Here is a 17,231-nt window from a genome sequence, read left to right as displayed (position 1 = left end):
ATGCAAACAGACTTAGAATCCTCAAAACCATTATTAAATTTATCGCTTAATATAGAGGCGGTTCCAGTAGTAAGATTACTTACCTCAAAACTAACTCCAAATAAATTCAAGTGAGCTTATCATCTCCTTTCCAAACAAGACCTTAAAACAATACCTAAAATAATAAACCCAAATTTTAAATTAAACCTTTGAAGTCCAAGTCCAATTCATCCAAAAGTCTCTAATTTTACTTACTGAAAAATGTAGCTTGGTCCAAAATTGGGTCCCAAACCCAATTATGTTGGCCAACCAAACTTAATCCTTCACAATGCCGGAAAACACGCTTCAACCTTAAAATTTCTCTAAAGCTCGAATCTATGGCAAGACATAAAGGATATTGTCAAATTTGGCCAAATTCAAATGGATACTAAAAATATTCAAAGAAAAACCATAAAACTCAAATCGTGCCGCAAAATCAACTTTTTCGATGAGGCACGGAAAAATCTAGCAGCGAGAAAGATTGGATTAGGCGGACGAATGTTAGTGGTTGGAGGCAGTTGGGCTAAACTGTTGGGTTTTATGTCATAAAACTCGTAGTTCTGTAAACAATAGAACTTATTCTGAAAATTCAATAAGTTATTGAATAGATGTTTTGCTTAATAGAAATCCAATAAGCCTAAGAGTTCCTTGACTATTACATGAGTACTTGAACTTTATGGTGGAGACATAAAAATGGATCAGGTTCGAGTAAATAATCAAAATAATCTATAGTATATAAATAAGGTTGGGTGCCTTATTCTGGTAACACTATTGGATGCAGCCTACTCTGTAGTTGTTACAAAGAGTTATAAAGTACTACAAACAATGTGATCCTAATTCGTACATGTTATGACATGAGGAGTAGGGGAATCCCTGTGCAAAAGGGTTTATACAAGATCAGACCATGAAATCAATCACTTTTACTTTATAACGTTGTTTACTATTTAAGACTGACTATTTCAAAGTGGTGACCTAGGTAACTTGACCTTAATCCTGAGTTAACTATGAACTTTTGTTTATTCGGGATTATCCATAGATTTGCATAGGTAAGGGTTGGCTCAACAGCGTTGGCTCAATAAACTCCCATTTCAGGGGTAGACGGGATAGATAGATGGGGACATAGGGTGCAAGAAGGAATTCACTCTTACCCGTTGTTAGGGATAGTAGAGAGGTTGCTCTCTTAAGTACTAATTTTGGGTCTTGAACAAGAGGCCCCCACCCTCTCATTGGCCCGAAAGGGACAAGGTTTGTTGACTGAATCACAAATCAATTGTTTATTAGAGGATTAGTGGGACTTAAGAAACAAGAGATAGTCTCAGGGGTAAAACAGAGATTTAACCCGGCCGTTATTACGAACAACCTGTGAAGGGTTAACTTACTAATCAGGTTATATCGAGTGAACATAATATATCTACAGTGAGGGGAGTTCAACTATGGGTTTTAAAGGAGTGACCCATTAGTTAACGAATGAGGGTTAATGTAGTCTAATGAGTTTAGCCAATTAATCTCGGATCGTTGAAGCCCATAATCTGTAGGTCCACGAGGTCCCCCTACTAGCTCATAAATGGATTAGATTTAGAGTAACGTGATAAGTTAATTTGAAACGTTCAAATTAGAATTAGAGGAATTAGTAATTATATGAGATATTTACATGTTTAATTTTAAGAATTAAACAGAATTGGAGAATTAATATTTAAATATGATTTAAATATATGAAGGTGGATTTGTGTAAAATTAATTTAATATTTGATATTAAATTAATTATAATTATTTTAATTGTTTAAATAATTATTTATTAATTTTATTAGAAAAATAATTTAAGAAATTAATTTATAAAATTAATATTTTTTATTTTTGAAATCAAATTGTTTTTCTAAAATCAAATTTGGAATTTGAAAATGGAAAAATGGAATTTTCCATTACATCTTCATAGTTGCTTACCGATAACCCATCATTTTAAGACTTTAATTACTCCAAGAATGAGCTGTATCTCATGTAGCCATTTTCTTTGCATGATTGTCTACAATATATTGGGAAGATTGGTGTGAATTTGAGAAATGCAATAGATAGAATTTTGCTAAAAATTCGGGTTGAAGAAGGAGTTCTTCGAGTGGGTTGATGTTGTGTGTTATTCTCCAAGTTTCCTTGATTCAAGCTTATTTTGAGTCTCACAACTCAATCTAGAGCACCAAGAGAATAGTTGGAAAGATCTTGTGGTGGTCTATTACGAGATTTGCAGAGATTTGCAGATGGAAACCGAGATTTCAAGAGTTCTACAAAGGTATGACTTAACCCATTTATTTCCGCAAGAGCATGCTTTATATTCTGCTAAAATTAATGAATTAGAGTGTTTAATGATCCTTGTAACTTCTACTACTTGCTAATACAATCCAACATAAATGACATGGTGGTGAAATAGAAACAGGGCTAGAGTCGATGGCTAGGTTTCAGTCAGTAGCTAAGCGAATGAGGAAAGGTGGCGGGAGTCAGTAGCGCTAAGGCTGGCTTGGGTAGATGGCCCTGGACGGAGCTAGCTAGTGACAGGAAGGCAGCACGATGAAGGCTGCTAGTGTTGCGATTGATGTCCTAAAATCTCATGTCCTATAATTTGTAAATAGCTTGTACGAACGTTTGTGTTGTATAGTACATGATATTTACTTCATATCTTGTTTTTTGCTCAATTGTATGTTTTATTTGTTTTAACACAAACCAATAAACTTAAAATCCCTAGTTATATGTATGTAACTTAAGCATGTATATGGTGACATACAAGTGGATCATGTCTTGAGTGATAACAAAAATGGTCTGTAGTATATGGATATAGGAGGAAAACCTTATCCCGATAACGTTACGGATGCGACCCGCTTTGTGGAATGGTCACAAGTGTTATGACTTGTCACAGATGGTCTAATCCTGATCATTCGTGTTGGGGACATGCGAGCAGGGCATTCAGAGTTTGTATAAGACTTGACCACGAAGTGTTAACGTCTCGTTATATAACACCGTTCATAATAGAGACTTCACTTCACTAGGATGACTATAGGTAACATGACCTCAATCCTGAATGAGTTGGGAACTCCTGCAATTGAGGGTGGTCCTTTGATTTGTATGGGTGCGAGTGGCCAGGTTGCCGATTCAAACTTACCATTTTGGGAATTCATCTGATTTGGGAGCTGGGAACTCAGCTACACAAGATAGAATTCTCTCCTTCCCTAAGGCAAGGGCAAGTAGATAGATAGCTTCTTTAAGAGTTGATTCCAGGGCTTGAACGAGAAGGCACCACATAACTTCTCTTGGCCCGAGATGTTTTCACACATAGTTGGACTATGTTGTATTATTCATTAGAGAAATCAGTGGTACTTAAGGAGTGAGATATAACTACAGGGGCAAAACGGTAAATTGGCCCAGCTGTACTTACGAGCATCTGTGAAAGGCCATCGTACTCATGATTGGTTATATCTGATGGACACAGAAATATATCTGTGGTAAGAAGAGTTCAGCTATTGGTCTTTATTGGAATGTCTGACGGTTAACGGATGGTGGATCTCGTGGCTAAAGAGTTTAGTCAGCTATTCATGGACCGTTGGAGCTTCGAGCCATAAATCCATTGGGTCTCCTAGGCAGCTTGGATAAAGTCGAGAATCAGTATTTGGGTTAATTTGAATGTTCAAATTGACAAAAAGAAGTTCGATTATATATAATATAATTAGATTGGTTAATTATATATGATATAATTGGCTAAATGTATGAGATACATTATTTTGGAGGAAATTAGATATAAATATGATTTATATCAAGTAGAGAAAAAATTATTATAGTAGATATGTGATATCAAACTATAGGGTAAGAATATAATATGATTATATTTATTAATAATTTAATTAGTTAATTATATGATAATTGACCTAAAATTTCTCTTGGACGTGCGTTAGTGGGAGTAGCCGCTTCGGTTATGGTAACCGAAGAATAAAATGAAAAAGTTTCATTTTACATAGGTTCGAAAAAAATTGGCATCGGTATGGAAACGTAAACGATTGCATAGTCGAGAGCCTATATGATAGTCGCTCAGCGCCTAAACGATCGCACATCTCGCACCTAAACGACCACATGCTAGTTCTTAAACGATCGCTGAGCTTTTCAAAACAATCGCATAGTGTGCCGTGTTTTCTAAACGATCGTCCACATTTTACTAAACGATCGTTTAGTAAACTTACACGATCATGTAGCTTCTTCTAAACAATAAGCATTTAGCTATACGATAGCTTCCTTTTCTCTCCCACTTGCTTATCGTCTACACGATTTGTTCTTCCTCTTACCTCTACCAAACTCACCAAAGACCATACTTTGGGTTCTCACTCCGAGAATATCTAGGGCTCCATTTTGGTGGTGTTGTCCCCGCTATTGTTCACTTATTCGTGATAGTTCGTGTTGTTGCAAACGACTTGTTTGCTGGGTGATAGAGATCGCGTAGAGATCTTCAGGTGCATCAGAGTTTCAAACTTGAAGAGGGTCTTCAACTGGTATGAGATCTCTTTCCCTTTGTTTTTTTATTGTTCAAAGCATGCCGTTAATTACTGTTTGTTTGCATAAGTGTATATTAAAATGTATATGTTGTATTTCGGTCATGGTGAAATCGGAAAGATCCGAACACGCTCATAGATGCTCTTCGTCAAAAGATCCTTCAACTAGGGTTAGGTGTTGGTGTTGGCGAAGCGAAAAAGGAGGGGAAAAAAACAGGGAGCCTGACACGTGAAGGAACTTTTATCATAGAGTACCTCTAAGCGGAAGTAAGATCGTTCCAAATTCATTGTGACAGAAACACCGCATTCACAAACAAATATACAAGTTATGCATCGAACAAAAAATTATGGCATGCTTTAAACTATTAAACAACAAAGGGACGAGACACATACCAGTTGAAAAACTTTTCTTCTTTGAACTCTTTCTCTCGTCAAGCCAGCAACTCTCGCTGTCGCTGAGATCATCAAGCCTATCGTCCACTAAATCTCACTATCGTCTACCACCAAATGGACTTCTCACGAACAAGAACAAAGGAGGACACAACCACTCGGAAACCTCGGTATTCTCGAAGTGAGAATCTAGGAGGTGTGGGCTCTGTTGGATTTGGTAGAGAGAAGGAGAAAGGAACGATCGTTTACCACAACCAAGCAAGTGAGAGATATCTGAAGTCTATCATATAGACAATTGCTTGATCGTTTAGTAAAAGGTGCACGATCGTGTAGTAAAAGGGGCTTGATCGCTAAGACGATCGTTTAGGTAAATCGTTCCGTGCGTGCGATCATTTAGAAAATATTATGCGATCGTTTAGGTAAGCTGCGCGTGTACACGATCATTTAGTAAACTTTAAGCTATTGTATATGCTCTCGTTTGCTAGGCGATGGGCAGTGTACTAATTCATGTAGTGATTATCTTATTTCTTTAAAAAAGAAAACTATTTTCATTTTATCCTTCAGTTACGAAAATTGATTGCAACCTCCCACTATCTCATTCGATTACGGAGAAAAAATCGCCAACAATTATCTCATAATTATTTAATTAAAAAATAAATATAATTATATTATATTTATAACCTATGGTTTAGTATCACATCATATGCAACATATGAACCATAGTCCTTTTCTCCTCCACTAGATATAAATCATATTTATATCATTTTCCTCAAATTAATGTATCTCATACATCATGTCAACTATATCATATATAATTGACCAGTTCAATCATATCATATATAATCGAACTCCCTCTTGTCAATTTGAACAGTTCAAATTGATCCAAAAAACTGATTCTCAACTTGAGTCCATTGAGCTACCAATGGGACCTTATGAACCTATGGCCCGAAGGTCCAACGGTACGTGAATAGCTAACTAAACTCTTTAGCCACGAGATCCACCATCCATTAATTGCCAGGCATTCTACTAAAGACCGACAGTTGCACTCTTCTCACCACCTATATATTTTTGTGTCCATCGAATATAACCAACCAACAGTACGAAACCCTTCACAGATGCTCGTAAGTACAATTGGGTCAATTTATCGTTTTGCCCCTATAGGTACATCTAACTTCTTAAGTACCACTGATCCCTCTAATGAACAATACAACATAGTCCTGTTATGTGTGGACACCTCTCGAGCCATGAGAAGGTGTGTGGCGCCACATCATTCAAGCCCCGGAATCAGCCCTTAAGGGAACAATCTATCTACTTACTCGTGCTTTAGGGAAGGAGTGAATTCTATCTTGTGTAGCTGAGTTCTTAGCTCCCAGATCAGACGAATCCTCAAAGTGGTAGGTTTGAGTTGGCAATCTGACCACTCGCACCCATGCAAATCAAAGGACCACCCTCAAAGTCAAGAGTTCCCAACTCACTCAGGATTGATATCATATTACTTATGGTCATCCTAGTGAAGTGAAGTCTCTGTCATGAACGGCGTTATATAACGAAACTATAACACTTCGTGGTCCAGTCTTATACAAACTCCTTTGTATAGGACGCCCTCGCTCGCATGTCTCCATATGAATGATTAGGATCAGACCATCTGTAGCAAGTCACAATATTTATAACTATTCTACAAAGCGGGCCACATCCTTACGTTACCAGAATAAGATTTCCCTCCTATATTCATATACTACAGACCATTTTGGTTATCACTTAAGGTATGATCCACCTGTATGTCTCCACATACATGCTTAAATTACAACGATAACCAAGTATCTTAGTTTATTAGTTTGTGATAAAGCAATTAAAACATCTAATGTTTCATAGACAATAGTGAAGAAAATATCATATATTACTACATCACAAGCGTTTGTTCAATACAGTGTTTACAAACTACAGGACCCAACAAGAGTTTACGGCATCAATCCCAACAACACGTTCGTGCACGAGAGAGAAAGAGAATTTTTTTCCTTTTTTTTCCCTCTATTTTCTAATTTTCTCTTTTCTTTTCCTTTTCTTTTAAACACTTAAACCCTAACCCACCACTTATTTATAGAAACTCAAACCCCTCCCTTTTCATTCTCAATTTCCAAAAATCCAAGTCCTTTTTTTGGATTTTAAATTTCAATTCTTTTGGGAAAATAATTTCAATTCAATTGATTTAATTCTAACTATCTTCTCCAAATTATAAAAGCAACCCAAATCTCCCAATTTTAATTCAATTTTTCAAATTAAATTAAACTTAAAGTAAATCTCAAATTCTCCTAAATTTAAAACTTAAATTCCAAAATTCTTTGCTAAACAAAATTTAAAATTGAATTATCCTTTCCCAATAATTCAATTTAACATCAAAATTCAAAATAATTCTCAAATATTACAAAAAAAAAAAAATTAAATTACATAAAAGTTTGGGATGTCACACCCCACCTCTTTCACCTTCCCCTTACCTTTTCGATTGCGATCAGTTGACCGGTAGCAATGATGCCTCGTGGGAGGATGGTTGGTTCACATTATCAACTTATCGACTTACAGATATCGACTTACTGCTATTAAACAATAGGGATAGGACGAAACATCAAACAACATTCATATCGACGGACGAACGATATTATTGTAGGTAAGTAGAACCAAATCATATAGTAAATCAGGTCATGTCGATAATAGTGATGATAAACGAAGGCCTTACTGACTCACTTATGAACAGGCTAATGGCACCTTATTAATACTAGAGAAGTAGTGGCAGCAAACAAGCAAGTTTGAATAAATGAATCGGTAGGACGTATACATTTATTGTAACCCTAACTATAGTTGTTTGAACATGTAATGAAGACAACAACAATGTAAAACGAAGTAAAAAACAAGTTTAATGGCAGAAAATGTTCAACTTACAGATGGGCGAGAGAATAAACTGCTCTAAGGAACACTAGGAAATGGAAGTACAGAGTTGAAGCTCGACAAAGCGAAGAGGAATGGTCTCAAACGGTCAATAGATTGTTTGAAATGCTCGTTAATGGGCGTGTTATTGATCGGAAAACTTTTGATGAGGGTAATTAGTCTTTTTAATTTTACATTTCAATTAGTAATGTGGAATAAACTACCTCAAAGACAGTGACACTGCTTTTGAAAAATTTGATGAGTAAACACCAACAAACACAATAAAATCATGGGATTTTTACATAAGAAACCTATCTTTGGCCGTATAATTTCATAAATGTCTTTAAATTTGATATTTTTTTTTTAAAAAAAAGGACTTTTAGTGTTATTTTTGGATAGTTTTACCCCTTTTTATATTTATTTATATTTGTTTTATATTTTTTTCCTATTTTCAAAGCTACTTTAATGATGGAGAGAAAAAATATATTTATTATAAAGAGATAAAATACATTTATTATAAAGAGAGAAATGCATTTAATTAGTTTTTTCCATTTATCAATTGGAGAGAGAAAATGCATTTATTTTAATTTTTTTCTATTTTCCAATTTGAACAAAATGCATTTAATGAAATTTTATTTTCTATTTATGTTGGTTTTCACATATTAATTTATTGAGTTTTTTTTTTTTTACAGATTAATAGTTATTTTAAATATACCTTAGAACTTTTTTACGGATTCATGATTATTTTAAATATACCTTAGAACATTTTGTTAGGTATTTGAAAATATTCTAACTAATATATGAAATATATTATATTTTATAAATTAGATATTGACTCAATGTTTGACATAAATCACAGTATAAACCACTATATGAAATATACCATAGTATATAAATCTTCATAAATTTCATTTACACTACAGTATATATATGATAATACAATAAGTCTAAATAAAAAAAAAACACTCGTTTATATCAAATAAATGAATACATATACCATAGTATATATTAAATTTCCGACAAAAGCTAAAAAAAAATACATATATATCACATTATATGTAAAAAATAGGAAAAAATAAAGTTCATCTTCATATGGGAGTTTATAATATATAACTCTCCATCTTCATCTCTTCTTCTTCTTTAGCCATGGCCGCCACGAATCTCTCTCCTCATCGTCGTCAATCAGATTTGGTCGCCCCGTCGTGCCGTCGATCGAATCTGCTCATCCCGTCACCATCGATTTGCCCCATGTTGTCCGCGCCATCGATTCGTCCCAAGTTGTTCGTGTTGAGCCATCAATTCGCCCCACGCAATCGTCTACCGCTTGCATCTCAACCGCTGGAAGGAGAAAAGAGAGGGAGGGGGAAAATTGATGTGAATTATGGGGAGAGAATATGAAATATATTATTGGGGATAGAGAATATATGCAGGGGGAGAGAGAGTATGCATGGAGGAGAGAAAAATAAATATATATATATATATATATGTGTGTGTGTGTGGGCTAAATTCTGGTATTAGTGAAAATAGAGAGGCCAATAGATTTTTTTTTTTTTTGAAAAAAAAATGAAATAGTTCAAGATATTAACATAATATGTATTTAGGTCTTTTATGTAGAAATCTCTAAAATCATTTTACCTGTCATTCCAATTGATGGTCCAATTGGAATCACCCCAGGTTACACCCTTTTTCATCCACCAAAGTAAACATGGTGTAGGTGTAATAGATTGAGGACAAAAAAGTAATTCGAACCTAATATTTGTGTAGTTAAAAATTCCACTTAAATATTCTTGTAAATAATGAAAAAGTTGAACGTAATTGAAATATAGTCTTTATTAGAGTCTCATGTGTTGTTATATCTATCATTAACTTATATTATGAGTTGGTTTCAATTATAACCATTAAAAATTTCATTTTACTTATAAATTATTAGCAAAAAAACGTATATATGCTTATGAAAACAAATCTAAACACGTACATACATTAATTTTAAAAAAAAACCAACCAAAAAAAACGAACAAAAAAAAAGAGGACAGTGCTTATGTGAACCATGCTCGTTGTAAATCTTCATCCAATAAGCCCGCAGTCTCCCATTTTTGTTCCTTTGTTTATGGTTTTTTGGATACCTCTGGCTCTAAACCTCACATATACTTCTCCTATGTGATTAGATTTATTCGTTTAAGCAACAAATAAATAAACAAAATCAATTTAGTCAATAAATTTAACGGCAGAAGCCTTCAAAAGTTGTTGGGAAAAAAATCTTTATTCAAATGTTTAAATGGAAATTTTCAAAATTTTAGGATATAATCGAAACCAACTCTCAATAGTTCACGAATATTTTTGATAACTTATGACATGAGATTCAAACCAAATGGCCTAATTTTCTATGAATATAAATATCTTCCAAACAAAATGGGATTGCGGATAATGTTACTAAAACAATGGGGACAATATTCTAAAGTCATCCCAAATAAAAAAGAAAGTTCATATTTTTATGATGAAAAGAATGGTTACACTGCAGGCTAACTATTATTTCTCTACCATTGGTTTGCTTTTACTATCAGAAAATTGTGAGCACAAACGCAGCTCAACTGTGTCTGTCCAAAAACTTCTCTATCAAGACTGAGAATGCAGCAAAGCCTGCACAACCAGCACAAGCTGCCTTTGGGCCACCTGAGATAAAGACCACTTAAGATGAGATATGGCATCTTGGGATGAACACGAGAAGCGCATTAAAAACGATAATCAACGTTGTTAAAATAAAGACAATCTCAGTTAACACAGCCATTTATGTTATTCTGGCAATCATTCATTCTTGAAACATTGCTCAATAGATAAAATAATGGTAAGAGGCTAAAGAGATTGTCACTAAGTTGCATAACTATGTAAAGTTAAAAGCAGGAACTACTGACCAGATTTCCTCTCTTTACTTTCAAATGTCTAAATTTCATCCCTATATTTTCAATAAATCTTAAAAAGAGTCTCACTATTTTTTATTTTTTTTTTGTTAACTTACAAAATATATAAATAAACTAGTCTCGACTATTAAATTCTAGGTAGGTAGCTACCATGATTTTAACTCATTTCATCTAAGCGTTTTATTGTTCAGATGAAAGGCTTGGAGGGAGTCTTCATTCTTCCCTCTACATATTTTAGAAGCATTATTCACATCATGATTTTCGTTATAAAATTAATTATTATTACTACTTTACCAAGCCCCCCCTCCTCCTCCCCTCCCCCCCCCCCCCCCCCCCCCCAAAAAAAAAAACACACACACAACAACATTAATAACTTCAAACTAACAATGAGGACTAATTTTAATATTTATGAAAGTACGGGGACAAATTGAACATTTGAAAGTATAATGACTAAAATAAAATGAGATCCAAGGTATAGAGACCCGAATAGAATTTTTACCATCTCTTATTATCCAAAAACCCATTGGAGGTCCATCCCTCATTGTCTAGTCTAAAATACCAAGGCAAGCAACATTAATAACTTCAAACTAAAATAGCTCTTCAATAAATTTAGCTTTGCTCTTGCTAACAGTGGAGGAGCCAAGGAGCGTTAGATGGCAGTTGCTTGCCTTCTACTTCAAATCTTTTAAAATCAGGGAATACTATAAAGGTTCAACAAGAGCATGACCGTGCAAGTTAAGTCAACAAGTACTATACAATATTGCCCAAGTGATAATCAGATGGCGTGCATAGATCATGCTAAAGAGAACTTTCATAGATTGCTCCTAAAGCTTTACCAAAACTCTTCTTGTCCTGTCCTATAATTTTCTCCACATTAAAAATGTATGTGTCTTTGGCTGTATGAGCCAGTGCAAGAATGGCATGCAAAAAAATTGGACACCGACTACCAGTCAAAGAGGAAGCAACTCTGAACCAACCTATCAACCCCCCGACCCTTCTTGTGGTAATTTTTAGGTGGTTCTTTTGTTGGGTGTTTCGCCTATGTTCTTGTATGGTCTCGTCTTTCCCCCCAAGTTTTATCCATCATTGTTTTTGTAGAAGTTGAGATTTCCTTAAACGTGTTGGCAGAGAAAATATTTTAAATTTTTTAAGATATTTGAATCATGGACCAGCCACTGTCAAATGCCATTCACAGGCTGTATGGTCTAACTAGTAGTAAACTTGTATCTGTAAGGCAGTCTGGGTGGGATCACTAACAAAGCTCTTTGTGCTTTAATTTGCATGGAAATTTGAAAGATAGGAAGATTTAGGAATGGAAAATCCTTCGTCTGATGCTGAAAAACTGTAATGTTAGCAGTGAGAATTGAGAAAAACAGGTTAATCAGGAAAAGAAAAGACAAGTATCCAATGAAAGTAAATGTTTCACTTTGGATTTCACTTGGAGGCTTACACAAACGAAGATAAACTTCTCGGGAAAAGACACATATATCCAATGAAGGTAAAACTTTCACTTTGGACTTTACTTGGAGACTTAAACAAAGGACACGACCAGGAAAGGAATCTGCAAAGGTTTGTTTCTCAAATTGCAATTTATTTGCAAGAATATACTGAGAATGCTAGACATTTTATTCTCTCGTCCTTTACCTTTCAGTTGTTGTGGACAAATTTTTGTGCTTCTGAGATGAGCTGGGCTATGCCCTTCTCGACCAAGTATACTCTCCTTGGCAATTCTGTAAGGTAAAAGTATAGCTAGAATGGTTTGACTAAATGCTTCTAAAATTATTCTAAGTGAGGTTGGGCTAAACAGACGTAGGAGAAACTTTCAAGGATCCTCCAACACTTTGGGAGATCACTGCCTTTGTTGCTTCTCTTTGCAGATTCTGTTCAAAACAATTTCGTAATTACTCCCCTCCCATATATAAACAAATTCAGGGCATCTATGAGCAAACTCCATAAATCTTTTACTTTTGCAAAATTTACCCATCAATGAGATTGTTTCTAATCTAAAAATATAGAAAATTTACCAACAAGGCTACTAATTACCAAAGAATTATCAAGCATATTAGCGAATCGTAAAAAATGAAAAGAAAAAGATCAGCACAAGCTAGTGCAGACACAGCAGTGTTATTGATGCCAACCATGAAAAATAAACAGATTATTCCCTGACAACTTAAAAGATGAGATATCAACAAAATGTGATCAGATTCAGAAATTACGGAGATACAACAAATTAGCGAGACAGTTGAACTACTTATGCATACACATTGACAACCTGCCTGTACCTACAAATTTCCTTGTAATGTGACCTAAAAGACAAGAGGTTATGATAGTACTCTTAAAATTCAAGGATGCATATGTAGATAATAGAACATATCTTGTTCAGTAAGATTGTGACTATAATTTCTTCTTGAAAACAATTTAATATAAGATGCACGACCCTTCAGATATTTTAGTTGCAACCAGAATACTGAATGTCTGAATCATCAGATTGTTTCCATAAAGATCTTTACATGGCTAGCTGAAAATTCACACGTATGCAACACTTGTCTGGAAAATAAGGCAAGTACATAGATGGGTAAGAAGACCTACCTTTAGCTGATATTGAACCACCAGTTACACAACCAGCAACTACTGTGTTCGTCATATCATGTTTGGCTCGGGCCTAAGCACATCGATATGGAATTAGATCCCATAAAATAACAGGCACATACTGAGAGGGGTAAATAAAATAAACAACCATGTGCACAAGACACGAAATTGATACCTTTTCTACAACACATTCTGCAGCCGAGAAAATAAAGCCCATAACTGCAAACGCTTTTGCAGAACCCCAACTCCGTCGTCCCATCTGTTTTGCAGTATAAACAAATTGCTGTTTAGCAGTCATCTCGTCTTGCATCAGTGGATTATCCAATGCCCCCAAAAATAATCCCATGAACAATCCAAGCCCACCGCCTGCATACATTTCAGAACAGAAAGTACCTCCTAGTCAGGGAGAAAAGTAAATAACTAATAATAACTCAAATATTATTATTAAGGCAGCATACACAACCTGCATACAGTTGGTTGTTCCAGTAAACTAACAATGTTTATATAAGAAAGATTAAGCCTCTCGATCTTAATCCATATACTGCCCAGACCGAAACTACATAAATCTATCTCATTTAAAAACCAAAATAGGAACGATTCAACGTAACATTAAAGCATCATATTGAGAAAGTGGCAGAGTTACCACTGTTGTAATCGATCAAAAGAATGAAGATTCGTTTGGCTAATGCGAGAGAAACTAGAGCAGAGTACGTGAGTGAGAATGCCGAGGAGAATTTACAAAAGAAAAGCAAAAAGAAAATTGGGTGACCTACCCATGACTCCACTAACAACGCTGCGAACTGCACAGTTGTTCCAAATATCTTGGCCGCGAATCTCTTCGAGTGTAGGCATCCTTATAGGCTCAATTGGAGGGTTCTCCGAGTCATTGGAGGTGGGTGGATCGAGAGAAGATCTATCTCCAGAAGTGGAAGCCATTGAAGTGGAATGAAAGGAAAAACAAAAGGTTGAAGAACCGAGATAGAGTGGGAGAGCAAAAAAATCGGGGAATCTGAACGAGACAGAGAAACTTGGAGAAAGGTGAGGGCCTGCTGGGAGTGGGAGGGAAACACGGTTTTCTTTCTTTCTTTTTTTTTTTTTTTTTTTTTTTACGGATGGCCAATTTTGGGAAGTCAAATGAAAAATGGGTCCTTTTTAAATGGAATGAAAATGGGTATTCTGCTTATATCAGCACTTGTGAATTTACCGATCTTGAAAACCATTCCTACATTATAATTTACAAGTTTTCTTGATACTTAATACTTGAACTTGATTCTCGATATTTGATACTCTACGCTCTATGCTCTATGCTATATATTAGTTATATGTTACTTGATGTTTGGTACTCGATACTCGATGTTTTACTCTCTATGCTATATACTAGCTACATGCTATTCGATCCTCGATATTCTACGCTTTATACTCGATTCAGAAGTTCACTTGATGTTCAATGCTCTAATGCTCTATACTCTACGTTTGATGCTCGATGCAAAGAAACGCAAAAAAAAAAATGCAGAAAAAAAACAGAAGAAGAAGAAATGCAAGAAAAAAGATAGAAGTAGGAAAAAAGGGAAAGAAGAAATGCATAAAAAAGAGTCGTAGAAAAAAAAATAAGATGGAAGAAGAAGAAACTCATAAAAAAATGAAAAAAGAAAAAAGAACGCTGCAAAACAAAGAAATAGAATAAGCATGCATTTTGGGTTAAGAGGTAATTTCACACAGTGATGACATAAGCAGAAAACCAAAATTCACTGCTTTTCGAAAAGATACCCATTTTTCATTTTTGCCCTTCATTTTGGGCCATCTATTTTCTTTTTTTGGTTTATAGAGCCTATAACAGGTCAGGTGTTGAGGCCCGCCATTTTCGTTTGCATTGGGTTGTAAGGTAATAACTAACGGCGCATTTGGGGTTTGGACTATCCTAAAATAACCACCTCTTACTACAGTAAATACTATTTATTAATATTCAATTAACTACATTCAACATTATTTCAAAATGGTCATTTTCTATCCGTTGTTATTATTTTACATTCATCATTTTCTTATTATTTGGTACAGTGTTTATTATTTTCTTCTCAAACTAAAATAATTTACACCTCAAACACATACTATTACAATCCAAATTAAGATTATCTACACCCCAACACAAACTGTTATAAACCCAACTATTTGTCCCAAACGCCCTCTTAAGTATATAGTAATATTTTTACCGAATTAAAATTTATTAGTAATAAAATCTATGTCGATTGACTTTCTATGGTCTATCACTTCTAATATTGATATAGTCTATCACTGATACTTCGAACGTAAAATCTAAATTTTGTTATATTTACAAATTCTTTTACATTATGTTATATCTACAAATAATTTTAACTTGATAGCTATATATGCAACTGTTCCTATGAATTAATTTGTGTTTGAGTTGTTTAATATGTATTTATGAGATCTATGTTTGAGGTTGAGAGTTGTTTAGAGGTATGGAATTTGTATGTTGGTTTTTTTTTTCTTTTATATATATACAAAAGTTACAAGACCATTTTTTTATAGTAAAAAATTAGGTTATTTCCAAATATATAAAATTAACCAAAATATTTATAAATATAGAAAAATGTCATTGTCTATTGATGATAGACAACTATCATTTGATAGACTGTGATATTTTATTATATTTGTAAATATTTTTATGTTATAGTCGGAGAACGCGCAGCGGAAGTATAACAGATCAATATGCATTCTAATTCATTAATTTTGGCTTTAAATTAAGCATGCTCATAAACTAATAAGAGGGTTTCATGACATACCTTTGTAGAACCACTTGAATCTCGATTCCAGTTGCAAATCTTCTTCAAATCAACTTGTGAACCACCTCATGGCCTTCCATACTATTCTCTTGGTGCCTTAGATTGAATTGTGGGATTCAAAATAAGCTATGGAATTTGGAGAATAAGTCATTACTACACCATGGAAGAAGACCTTCTTCAACCTCAAGTTTTTCAACAAAAACTCAACAAATGCATCAGTTGCATGCCCGATTCTCAAGGCCAATCTTCTCCATTTATTACAAGACCATCATGCAAAGAGGATTGTTGCATGAAATGCACCTCATACTTGAAAGATTGAATCAAGAAAGGAGTGGAGAATGTGTGAGTTATTAGGATAGAAAGTGGAGATATCCCATTTTTGGGATTTTCCATTTTCAATCTTTTTCAATTTTTGAATTTACAAATTGATTTCCAAAATCAATTTTTTTTTTTTCAAAATTGAAGTCTTTATTAATTTTACAAAATTAATTTGATAATTAATTTTCTAATAAAATTAATAACAATTAATTAATTAAACAATTTTATTGATTATGATTAATTTAATATCAATTATTAAATTAATTTAACAAAAAATCTTCCACCATGAATTCCTACTCATGAATTTAATATTTAAATCATATTTAAATATTAATTGATTCTCCAATTCCGTTTAATTCCAAAATTAAACGCGTAACTATATCACAAATAATTACTAATTCCCTTCATTATAATTTGAACCTTTCAAATTAACTTATCACGTTTTATGAGCTAGTAGGGGGACCTCGTGGACCTACAGATCATGGGCTTCAACGATCCGAGATTAATTGGCTAAACTCTTTACATCGAATTAACTCTTATTCGTTAACTATTGGGTCACTCCACTAAAGCCCAAAGTTGCACTCCCCTCACTATAGATATATTATGTTCACTCGATATAACCATGATTAGTAAGTTAACCCTTCACAGGTTGTTTGTAATAACGGTTGGGTCAAATGATTGTTTACCACCGAGATTACCTCTTGTTCCTTAAGTCCCACTGATCCTCTAATGAACAATTAGTTTGTGATCCAGACAACAAACTA

General features: G+C 34.2%; 1 protein-coding gene across 1 annotated transcript; it reads right to left on the bottom strand.

Moving 5' to 3' along the window:
* Positions 1-10,200: 10,200 nt before the first annotated feature.
* Positions 10,201-14,470, bottom strand: LOC120082715 (mitochondrial import inner membrane translocase subunit TIM22-4-like). The gene is made up of 4 exons (XM_039037994.2): positions 14,125-14,470; positions 13,527-13,717; positions 13,352-13,424; positions 10,201-10,517 (listed from the first exon to the last, which is right to left on the bottom strand). Exons 1-4 carry the CDS (start codon positions 14,285-14,287, stop codon positions 10,432-10,434), a joined length of 513 nt encoding a protein of 170 aa, XP_038893922.1. The 5' UTR covers positions 14,288-14,470; the 3' UTR covers positions 10,201-10,431.
* Positions 14,471-17,231: the final 2,761 nt, after the last annotated feature.

The sequence above is a fragment of the Benincasa hispida genome, chromosome 8 (assembly GCF_027475165.1).
Source record: "Benincasa hispida cultivar pf3 chromosome 8, pf3_genome.v1.1, whole genome shotgun sequence".
Classification (NCBI taxonomy): Eukaryota; Viridiplantae; Streptophyta; class Magnoliopsida; order Cucurbitales; family Cucurbitaceae; genus Benincasa; species Benincasa hispida.
This window is presented reverse-complemented; position numbering and strand designations above follow the sequence as displayed.

Excerpts from the sequence above, each read along its gene's own strand:
- LOC120082715 (XM_039037994.2), bottom strand. The coding sequence starts at position 14,287 with ATGGCTTCCACTTCTGGAGATAGATCTTCTCTCGATCCACCCACCTCC. Across the intron at positions 13,718-14,124 it reads CGTTGTTAGTGGAGTCATGG|GCGGTGGGCTTGGATTGTTC; the intron begins GTAGGTCACCCA and ends AAATGTATGCAG. Across the intron at positions 10,518-13,351 it reads TGGTTCAATATCAGCTAAAG|GTGGCCCAAAGGCAGCTTGT; the intron begins GTAGGTCTTCTT and ends TCTTTATCTCAG.